This window comes from Orcinus orca, chromosome X (assembly GCF_937001465.1).
Source record: "Orcinus orca chromosome X, mOrcOrc1.1, whole genome shotgun sequence".
In the NCBI taxonomy this organism is placed as follows: Eukaryota; Metazoa; Chordata; class Mammalia; order Artiodactyla; family Delphinidae; genus Orcinus; species Orcinus orca.
In genome coordinates this window covers 107699964-107712173 of record NC_064580.1, presented here as the reverse complement: position 1 = coordinate 107712173, position 12210 = coordinate 107699964, and the positions used below count along the sequence as shown (strand labels likewise).

Below are 12210 nucleotides of genomic sequence, written 5' to 3'. Positions count from 1 at the left end.
TATTATCCCAGGTAATTATTTGTTTTCGTCTCTTACTCATATAGGCAAATTACAACACATTATGTACTATATTATAAAAAGATTAAAAAATTAAGTGGCACTGAGATCAGGGGGCTCCAGAATGTTTTAATGAACATGTTTCCATTGTCTTCGGTGCTTGGTCATTTTGTTGGAAGAAGGATTCATTCATTTCAAATTTGGCAACTTAAAGATCAGCAAACATAATTTTCCTATCACAGTGCAGAATCAGTTTATTAGCCTTCTCAGGCTGGTGGGGGCGGGGCGGGGCGGGGCGGCGGACAGTCATGCCTCCTTTTTCTTTGTCAACAGCACCCTCTGCTGGTCCTTGTGACCCATCACATCTGATGGGATCGACCCAAATTGCAAACGGAGGGCTCCCTGCAACATTGCACACAGCAGGACATGACTCATAAATCAGTTTTCCACCCTAGTGATTCATTACCAGATATATTTTTTCTGTAAAACAGCACAGCTCAAGGAAGTCATCAAGAATTCAGAAGCAGCAAAAAATACCTTCGTTTGATTAATCATCTCTCTGACCTTTTTCTTCTTATTGAACAAGGTTAATAATACTTGTTATCACTCAAAGTTAAACTGTATTAGCTGCCAAGTGATTTTTATTTTGCAAAAGCCTGTTATCACTGCCAAGAGACTTCAACATTGGGATTGGTTACATTCCTCAGGTATGACCCCGAGGGGCATCTGACCAATGCAACGTTTCCCACTGGAGAGGTCAGCAGCTTCCACAGTGACCTGGAGAAGCTGACAAAAGTGGAGCTAGATACTTCCAACCGCGAAAACGTCCTCATGTCAACCAATTTGACAGCAACTAGTACCATATATATTTTAAAACAAGGTAAGAATATTTCCAACTTCGCCAGAGTCTAACAGCATCTCTCTTACTTCTACCATCAAACCTCTGCACACCGTCAATGACTAGAATTCACTTTTGGCTGAGAAGACGACTTCTTCTCCCAATATTCCAGCTATGGAGGCTGAAGCCCAGACAAAGTCACACCTTTCACAAAGTTCCTATAGCAACATTGGGCCACATCCCAGTGGGAGTTATGAGGTTAAATCCCTGCCAAATCTACTCTTCCATCAAGTCATTTCCCAACACGCAGCTGTTTGTAAAGCTCTTTAAGCTCCAATTGGGTTATATTAAAGAAATGAAGTCTGTGTCCCATCTGAGATTAGCATTCTAGAGCAATGATGACATGGGTGAATAAAAAGGATGAATGAGGATACACACCAAGCAGGAATATAAGGGAAATGAGAGAATTAAAAGCTCATTCTGTTCAAAGAGAGGAAAGTAAAGGAATGGAAGGAAAAAGAAGGAAGGGAGAGAGGGAAGGAAGAAAGGAGGGAAGTGAGGAGAGAGAGGGGGAGAAATAGAGGAGTAAACAGGAAGGAAGGCAGGAAGGGAGGGAGGGAGGTGGATTTGGAAAGAATATCTTGGAAGCTGAGGGAGGTGGACACAGAGAAATTGTTTTCTCTCTGCCCAGTCATTAAGGACTCCTTCTATTGTTAGGCTGAGCCACTGTAAAAGGATCGGTGGCGACCTTTGTCAGCGTATCATTTTGTGGAGTCCGGCAACTGTGCTGGTGTCCCCCCGCAGTGATGATACTGAGATAAACTTCATACTCTGCCCATTCTAGCTCCCAGCATATCAAATGGAGGAGGCCAGTCCACCAAGTCAGAAAGGGAGTTTGTGAGGGAATTCTTTAAAAGTGAGAAAGTTTCTCAAAACAAAAACAGCCTGCAGTATTACACAGGAGTCTTTTATCCAAGAAACAAGACAGCCCAGCTGTGAAAATAACGAGACCCAAATGGACAGAGTGTGTTGGCCTGTCAGAGTGGTTGTCTAGCCCAGAGGGCAGTTAGGTCCACGGCACCCCACCTGCTCATCCTTTCCCAACCTTACCTCCTAAAGCTAAACTTGTCTCTCCTCTGCTTCTGTGCTTCCCTTTCTTCCCCCTCTTCCTCCTTTGCTCCTCTGTCTGCAGAAAATACCCGGAGTACCTATCGGGTGAGTCCAGACGGCTCCCTACGTGTCACTTTTGCCAGCGGGATGGAGATCAGCCTCAGCTCAGAGCCCCACATCCTGTCCGGGGCGGTCAACCCCACCCTGGGCAAATGCAACATCTCACTGCCCGGAGAGCACAACGCCAACCTCATCGAGTGGCGGCAGCGGAAGGAGCAGAACAAAGGCAACATTTCCGCTTTTGAAAGAAGGCTGAGGGTAAGGCTCGACCTGATAGAAGCTATAGAATTGGTGTTTTAGTTTTGAAAACAGCAGAGCCTCCCTCTTTGGAAGTCCCATTTCTCCAAAGCTTTTCTAGCTGACTGACTAGCTTATATGATATACTAATTCAAGAGAGGGTGCTAAAGGCTGATAATGGTTCAGTACCCTGAAATGAACATTCTAATAGGAGCTTTCTTTTTATTTATTTATTTATTTTTTAAACATCTTTATTGGAGTATAATTGCTTTACTATGGTGTGTTAGTTTCTGCTTTATAACACAGTGAATCAGCTATATGTATACATATATCCCCATATCCCCTCCCTCTTGAGTCTCCCTCCCACCTTCCCTATCCCACCCCTCCAGGTGGTCACAAAGCACTGAGCTGATCTCCCTGTGCTATGCGGCTGCTTCCCATTAGCTATCTATTTTACTTTTGGTAGTGTATATATGTCCATGCCACTCTCTCACTTTGTCACAGCTTACCCTTCCCCCTCCTAATAGGAGCTTTCTTTGTCATTAGCCAGCTAAAGTGCTCTGACAATAGCAATTTCAGGCCCCAAGAACATCTGGATCGAGAAATGTGTTTAGTCGGGAGGCCCTCCAGAATCCCTCACAAGGCCTGCAGATGGTCAGCAGGTCCACTGAGCTGTCCCAGACCCCTGCTTTGCGGTAGTTGATACTTCATTTGGAAAGGCCAGGCAGGCACACACAGAAGGATGTGAGACATCAGGCAACATCTGGACAAAAGCAAGATAAAGGGCGAAAACAGTGAATGATATCATTGTCATGAATATACATATTAAGGGCCAAAGGGGTCAAGGACTAGTACTCACATTGGGCTAATGGTGCTCAGAGACAGCTGCCCGGGGAAATGAAAGATTTGGGGGTTTTCAAGTTCTTACCAAGCACTGTTCACCACAGTTAACCAGGGATCATTCAATCAAAATTGCCTTTCTGCAGCACACAAAGCCTACAGACACCACAGCGCTCTGTCTACCTGTCCCTTCTTGAACATGAACCAATGTTAGGATGACATGACCAACCTTCCAAGTATAGTAACATTCAATATCAGCCCGAGAGCAACTGCCAGCCTGAGGGAGAAGATCACTCATTATTGAGGCCTGCTTTGAGCACCTGTGTCGTGCCTGGGATACCTGGAACACTTGCATTTTCTTCACTCACAGTAAAATTTCACTCACAGTAAAAATGTGGTAACCTCTAGGCTGTGGCAACGCAATGCCAAACAACCACCCAATTCCAGTGACAAGCCGTCAAGTCAGTCCCATGGCTTGATACGGACTAAATGATCTACACTAGCGCTCACTTTCCAGTCACTTCTGTTGGTAACACAAAGACACAGACTTCCATGCTTGTTTTTTGTAACAGCTACTAAGGTTGTCTACATGCACAAGTCAATTTGTAGGTTTTGATTCCATTGGCCAGACTATTTACTAGGTATGCCACTGAATTGGGAGGTGAAACCAGTCCAAATAGTCAAACCTGTCTGTGTGAGAGCAGTGAGGGTTTCTATCAGAGTTCTTCTAGAAATGAGATCTCCTGGGTAGAACCCTCGATGGGGAAGTCTTACAACTGGCTTAAGGAACGCCTTTATTTTCTTCACCTGTGAAATGAAATGTCATACTAGAGAAAAGTCAGAATTATCTACATATGGCTCACCAACCTCATGGATTCACCCCAGAACAATTATATCAAATAAATGGTCTCATAGTGCCTCCCCAGCTTATAGTCTGAATAAAACATTGTGAATCATATCATACACTATGTGACTTTGGGATTTTATATTCTTTAGGAGAACTCATTCTATACTATGTGACTTTAGTATTTTCCACTTTCTACGATCACCCACCCTGTTTTCTCCCTTCCATATGCACGGATAATGGAGAGAGACTGTAAATTGTAATTTGCACCTCATATCCCAAATTGTTCTTAATACTGAGAAGCTAATGGTCATAAAACATACGGGGGCTCTTTCGTGTTGAGTAGAGTGAAGTGTTATTTAGTTAGTACCATTGATAATTGATCCGTTTCCCATCCCGTGGTAGAGTTGAGCAGATTTGTGGAATGGCTTATAAGGGCAACAAATTCAGGGCCCTCTCCTCTATGACTTCTAGGGTTCTTCCTGAGGTCCTGGGACTGAAGAATGGCTAGGTGGTGTTACTGTACATGTCCCTAGCAATCTAACAACAATAACAATCCTTTACATATGTTTAGTGCCTTACAATCAATAAAATGCTTTCATAGTCAGGGTTTTATTTGATCACCACAACCATCAATTTTTTAAATAAATTTATTTATTTATTTATTTATATTTATTTTTGGCTGCATTGGGTCTCCGTTGCTGCGTGCAGGCTTTCTCTAGTTGCAGCAAGCGGGGGCTACTCTTCGTTGTGGTGCGTGGGCTTCTCGTTGCGGTGGCTTCTCTTGTTGCAGAGCACGGGGTTCAGTAGTTGTGGCACGCAGGCTCAATAGTTGTGGCTCACGGGCTCTAGAGCACAGACTCAGTAGTTGTGGTGCACAGGCTTAGTTGCTCTGCGACATGTGGGATCTTCCTGGACCAGGGCTCGAGCCCGTGTTCCCTGCCTTGGCAGGCAGATTCTTAACCACTGTGCCACCAGGGAAGTCCAACAACCATCAATTATTGTTATTCCCAATTTACAGATAAAGAGACTAAGGCCCAGAGAGGTTAAGTGATTTGCCCAAAGTCAAACAGCTATTAAGGATCCGAGCCAGCACTAAAATGCAGGGCTTCGCCTAGCGCAGCACTCTTTCCACTACATCATGCTGTGCTGCCTTGTTCCTTAAAATAATTAATCTATAAATCACTGCCCCGCTCAGTGGAGCCACCTTGGCAGGGCCTGACTCCTCATTTCAGTGCTGACAAAAAGAGACAAATAATCGACTCTAATGTACTGGCAAGTGTGGATGGTGCGGGACAACTGGCTGGCCTCCGGGCAGGCAAAGTGTGGAGGCGGCAAGAGGAAGGAGGCTGTTTAACTGGGTAATCCTTACCTGCTGTCCCTATCCTTAGGCACTTTGGCTTATATTACTGCCTCAGTTTCCCCAGATTAGGCATATCCAATTTAATGGAATGAATACGCTCCCCAAAGGCAGGTGTAGATCCAGTTTTAACCAGGCAAATTCTTTTTCCTTACTGACTTTATTATTTCATAGATGGTGCCCCCTTCACTTATGGTAGCTTTCAAGGGGCAAGCTGATGACACATGAGATGTAACTTTCTCTCTCTCTGGGCCAAATATGCGGTGACCCATTCGTAAACATCTATGTAAAGATTAAGGCTCTCTGGTGCCCCCAAGTACCTGGAGACCTTGCACTGAATCTTCTATTTCTCCTGGAGGAGCTGCTGTTCCAGAGCTCTTCAGACAGAATAACAGGTTCAGATAGTCACACAACATAGAAACCCCTGCTACCCTGGGGGAAATAGGGCTCCTCTTTGAAAAACCACACAGAGGTGTGCTTGTAATTTGCAAATGTGCTTGGGCAGCAGGTCATAAAACAGTAATTGTTCGGGCACAGAATGACAGGTTCGTTTAAAGGCTTCCTTGGTAAGATGATGGACATCAAATGTTCCCCAAAGCTACCTATCACATCCACCCCAGACCTTCTAGGTGGAAAGAAAAAAAAAAATCAGAAAATGATAGACCTCTCTTGAAGATAAAGCAACAAGAGTTGCTTTTCTCCAACCATCGGTGATTTTCTTTTTCCATACACACTGGGGGTCCTCTTCAAGGTGAGGAAACAAACTGCTGGGAAACATGATATCCTGCTTAGCCTCAGGCGAGGGATTTGTTACCTCTGGGCCATCCGGCACCAGCTCCATTAAGTGAAATAAATCACATTAACATCCTGAAATTTCATTTATTTTAAAAAGCCATTTCCCCCCCAACCTGAGTTGTATTTGAATCATTTTCCTTACAAAGTACTTTCCCATCCAGTCTATGTACCTTCTCATCTGCTGCATCAGTCTGTCCCCATAAATACATTTCCCTGGACAATAGAGAAATTAGACGTTCACCAAAAGCACACTGGTTTAGGAACTACATCCAGATTGCACCTTGCTGTGTCCGTGGATAATAATGCTATTAAATGTGACTTATCCCAGCATTGGACCTCAGAGCTCTTTACAAGATTTCGCAGACTGAGATGTGAGGTTACAGCAAAACTCCAGAACTGCAGCCTCCTTTATTAAAAAAAAAACAAAAACCAAGAAGCTTAGCACTTCAAACCAAAGTCATCAAATCAAGTAAGATGATTATGTTTTACAAGCAAAATGAAGCCAAGACTAATCTAAAAACCCTCACGATTGATTGTTTTTCTCGCCATTCAAAGATAACTGAGAACAGGGTAGATTTGTTTTGAAATGCAACATGTGACTGTTCATATGCCAGCTGAGCTTTGAAAGGGGGAACAAGCCCAGGTGAAACACAAGGTCCCAGGCTGACAAATGATGGGGAATGTGGGAGACAGCCAAGAGGGTTCCAGCGTCTCCTTCCTTTCTCAGAAAATGTGTTTGCTTCACACTTTTAACTTCGTTCTCCCTAGGTTTGCTGGAGGGTTTCATTTTGTGAAAATTTAGATAAGGAGCCTGCTTGCAGATAGATTCATCTATTTTTTAAATATATCTGTGGGTGTCAGTCCCAAGTAGCAGTGTATTCACCCCTAAGGAGTCGCCTGGAGACAGGAGATTTAAGGCATCGAGGCCACTGGGCAGTGTTGGTTTTTGGGGTCAGGGGATTCTTGGGGCCTTCAAATCACAGAAATTTACTGTGATTTGTAAATTTAACAAATTACTATATTTGTTAATCTTGGGTCAACTCCACAAAGATAGCTAGACAGAAAGTATTATTTCACACACTATTTCACTTGTATATAAGCATTAATGATTTGGTATTAAAATTTTTAAATGCCTGTTGTACGGTTACCCAGATGAATTCGCCAACGGGAAAGTAATTAAACAAGAGCAAATTATTTTAGTGCACAAAGTGTCCAAGTTAAATGGTATGGCAGAAATCAAGTGAGAGGAATGAGTAAGGTTTTGAAGAAGAACTGGTATGCCCATAACTTTACACCACTTTTCCCATCTATAAAATGAGGGATATGAGCTATACAATCTCTATGATTATGACTAGTAGTATTATTACCATTAATCATAATTATAGCAACTAACATTCATTGAAATATTATCTGTGTATGGCCATATATTAACTCATTTATTACTCATAACACCTTATCAGGTGTGTTTTCTTATTAACATTCTCACAGATAAAGAAACCAAGGCACACAGAGGGCACACAGCTAGTAAATGGTGACACAGGATTTGAACCCAGGCAGTCCAGGTCAATAGCCCATGTCGTAAGATTCCTTCTGGCACTAAGACTCTGTGGTCTGGCGAGGTAAAGAGAGTGCCTTGGGAGGAAAAAAGAAGAAAAACAGGTATAAAGAAATTCCCGGTGGAGCCGTGCAGGCTGATGTTAACCCTGCATACATGCCCTGTTCATCTGTAGGCAACTCTGTGAAACAGAAGCAAGCCTGAGTCGGTTTGCATTGTCAGCGTAGCAATAGCAATAAAAAATAAAATCTGTAGAATTGTATTGATCGATTTCTAAAAGTCACGTACTAATTACCTTAAAACCAGTGAGAATAGAGTAGCGTGTACCAATTTAAAAGCAGCTGTGACTCTGTCCATTCCCACAGCTTCATGGAAATTAAATGCAGTGCATCTCCCAAACTGTAATGTGGTTATTTGGCCCATCTCACTTATTCACCTTTCAACTTCTTCAGCAAAAATCAAACACGTACCTCAGTTGCCTTGTGAGTTGAAATGCTAGACAGCATCCTTGAAAATTCAGCCTTCTCCTCCTTTATTCTGAAGAAAATCAACTGCCATGATTGGAGCTTAGAGTTCAGCACGTGTGTGTGTGTGTGTGTGTATTGGGTTGAACCATAGGAAACTGCCCTTTTGGTAGGCCCAAAACACTCAAATATCAGCAGTTGCCTATGGATATTTATGTGTCTATATATCTTATATATCTATATATCAACCTAATATATCTTTATATATTATCAGCCTAATATATTTTTATCCTACTAATTGAATGAGTCTCAAATTGCAAGGGGTTGAAAGGACTTTCTCTTAAGCAGTTAAAACTCAAACTCCTAGGAAAGAGCAAGGAAAGGATCTGAGGGGAGGCAGAGGACACTTTTCTTTGGAGCTTCTGCCTGTACCCACCCTTCGCAGGCACTTTGATTTCTGCTGGCAACACAACCCATGGCTCCCCAGTGCATGCTCTTTCCTCTTCCCTTTCTGGTCGAAGTGTGAACAAGAAAGCAAGCCCTTCTCCTTACTTCTCTTCAGCAAAGCTAAAAAAAAGCCTAAAGAAAACCGAAGAATAAATTAAAGCATAAATACTTTCCTTATTAAAAAAATTACCAAGTCCAACTTTCTTACCCCAACATACAACTCATCAATTGCCAAACTCAAGTGTCTTGCTCAATGTCCAAAGAGACTCTTTTTAACTTGGGGCTATTCTCAAATGTCAACCTTTTCTTTGCCCCTCTCTTTTCCAGGGCAAAGATTGGTATAGATTGTTTGGAGGAAGAGCCAAAATAAGGATTGATGACCCACACTTAGGTCAAGGGCTATTGTTGTCTTTCAGGCAAACAAGAGTTTGTATGAACGTGTTGCTTTCCCACCCTTGCTCATGACCCCAGCAGTCAAAGGCGGTCAGCCTAGCATTCTTTCTCTCAGCCTTCTCACATGTGGGTTCCATAGGAGACTCGCAGGGTGGGGGGCTGTGGCATCTTCAATTCCTTCATCCCCTTTCAGCTCTTAGCCGAATTTTACATTATCTTCCAAACCTGACTTTAAAACTAGCGTTTCAGCAACATCTGAATATCCGAGTGCATTATCCAGAAACAGAAGCATGGTTGCAGAAGTCTTGGCAGGCAGGGAAAGAACATTAGGCAGAGTTTTCTTCTGCTCGCTTTGTAGTGGATTTTTTTTTAATTTTATTTATTTAGTTATTTATTTTTGGCTGCGTTGGGTCTTCGTTGCTGCGCCCGGGCTTTCTCTAGTTGCGGCCAGCGGGGGCTACTCTTGGTTGTGGTGTGCGGGCTTCTCATTGCGGTGACTTCTCTTGTTGCAGAGCACGGGCTCTAGGCGCGCAGGCTTCAGTAGTTGTGGCTCGCGGGCTCTAGAGCGCAGGCTCAGTAGTTGTGGCGCACGGGCTTAGTTGCTCCGTGGCATGTGGGATCTTCCCGGACCAGGGCTCGAACCCGTGTCCCCTGCATTGGCAGGCAGATTCTTAACCACTGCGCCACCAGGGAAGTGCCTGTAGTGGATTTTTAACAGTGGTCCCTGCTTGTGTAGCTGTAATGACTTTATTAAGAAATGTGTTCTTGAGTAGTAAACTTAATCTATCAGACAAATAAAACCACAAATTTAGTTGAACTGGAAATCACTTGTTACTTTGGCTCTTTAACTATCATTATAACATAAATTGTAACAGTTACAACCGTCTCTGGGAGTACATGGATATTTTACAGCTATTGTAAATGAACAGTATTACAGTTAGAGATATGTAGCTATAAAACCACAGGAAAGGTAGTAGAAGAAAGAACACCTGGTTTCTTATAGGTTTCCAAGCCCTGTGTATCAAAAGACAGGAAATACGCGCTTCTCTATCCCCTTTTAGGTGATAACAGCAGTTTACTGTGTATTTATGCACCACGGCACTGCACACATTGGCTACAGATGGTTAAAGAGTCATGTTTCCCAATCTGTGGCTCTATTCCCTGAATGAAACCTACCCCTGCAACTGACAAGACTTCCTCCCAAATAATTGGAGTATCTAATCACTAGTCTTCTGGAATTCATGGCGTGGAACATTTGCTGTCCTTTTTTTTTTTTTTTCTTGCAGAAGCTCAAAATTAATGGCAAGTATCATTAGCCCCAGCTGGCTGATGAAGAAACTGAAACCAAAAGACGTTGAAAATAGCAGACAATTCATAGAAGACGTACATGTGGCGAATAGACGTTTAAAAGGGTTCAACCTCATTAGTAACCAAATAAATGCAAATTTAAACCACAGTAACATACTATTTTCCCACTCTCATATTGGGAAAAGCATACTAACAATGACAATACTCAATGGTGGTAAGGATGGAATGAGTTGAACTCTTCCACTGCTAGTTAATAAGAGCATAAATTTGTAAACCTTTGTGCACCATGAAGTAATATCTCGAGTTGCATCAGGAGTCTTTAATACGTTATCATTTGACCCCATAATTTCCCTTATAGGGTTTTGTATTAAGGAAATATTTATTTACAAAAATGTTCAACAGAACATGAAAGATAAAAGAAAAATGGAAGACAAAAACTCTAATTTCCAACAATAGGAGAAAGGAAAAATAAATGCTTACCATGTAGAAGATATTATGTAACCACTAAAATCCACATTTTAAGAATATTTAATAACATGAGGAATGCTCAAGACAAAACATTAGCTGAAAAAGTAGGACACAAAACTTTAAGTATAATTCTAATTGTATTCTTTAAGTGTATGGGCATAGATTATGCAAAACAAAAGTGGGCATGAAATGCTGCAAAGTACTAGCAATGATTCACATTGAAGGATGGGATTACAGGTGATTATTTTCTTTGTATACTTCTATATTTTCCAATTTTTCTGCAATGAAAAAATATCACTTTTATGATGGGGGTAGAAGTTAAGGAGGTTATTTTAAAAAGCAAAGTGCACAAAATTACTGAGCAAAGGAAAACCAGAGTCTGAAATGAGAATGCTGGCTTTGCAGTCATGCAGGGCACTAAGATAAAAACTCTGGATCTCATTTAGATGTGGAATCAAAAAAAAAAAAAAAAGGCCATAGATACAGAGAACAGATTGGTGGCTGCCAGAGGCAGGTAGTGAAGGGTGGGCGAGATGGATGAAGGGGGTGAAAAGGTGCAACGCTCCAGTTAAAAGATTAATAAGTCCTGGGGATGTAATGTACAGCATGGTGACTATAGCTAATAATACTGTTTTGTATATTTGACAGTTGCTAAGAGAATAGATCTTAAAAGTTTTCATCACAAGAAAAAAAAGTTGTAACTACATATGGTGATGGATGTTAACTAGATTTTTGTGGTAATTATTTCACAATATATACACATATTGAACCTGAAACTAATATAATGGTATATGTCAGTTATATCTCAAGTTTTTAAATAGCAAAAAAAAATTTTAACAAAAAATTTTTGAAAACCTCTTTCTGAGCCAGGATTTTGAAATTGGACTCAAGACCCCTAAAGGTTTCATGTTTGAGTTTCAGATCCCACTTGAGATTTTGTTTAAAATGTTTGTTTATGTACTTATGTGCGTTTTTCTGGGGACACAGTATATAGCTTTCAGATATTTAAAGAAATCCTTGACCACAAAAATTATAAATGAACATGAAGTTTAGTTGAATAGCTAGTGAATCCATTTAGTCCGACTATGATTAATGTAGTCAAATCCTAATGTTGGTTTTTTTCCCCTACCTCATTAAACAGATATTTAATATTCTGTTCAGGATCGTGTTGACAATTCCTACAGATATAAATCTAATACACCAAGCTACAGTCCTTGGAATCTGACACATGGGCCCATTCAGAAGCCTAACTAAAATGCAAAAAGTAATGATATCTAAAAACAACAATTACTAATATTATTTTTACACATCACCAGGTACCCGTATATGTAATCTCATTTAATTCTTAACACAGGTGTGTGGTGTAGAGTGGTAAATATCACTCCCTTTTCACAGATAAGAAAACTAAGGCCCGAATACAAGAGATGGCTGGTGCACAGGCAAGCAGCTAATTCAGTCTCCTGACTCCCGAGAGCCACTGTTGTTTATACTTCT

At 41.5% G+C, this 12210-nt stretch overlaps 1 protein-coding gene across 1 annotated transcript in view; it reads left to right on the top strand.

The window, feature by feature from the left end:
- Positions 1 to 12210, top strand: part of LOC101276968 (teneurin-1) — a 350419-nt gene that overhangs the window by 316097 nt on the left and 22112 nt on the right. Inside the window, exons 25-26 of the mRNA XM_049704537.1 lie at positions 705 to 877; positions 2028 to 2263. Coding sequence (XP_049560494.1) covers positions 705 to 877; positions 2028 to 2263 — 409 coding nt within the window. The remainder of the gene's footprint in view (positions 1 to 704; positions 878 to 2027; positions 2264 to 12210) is intronic.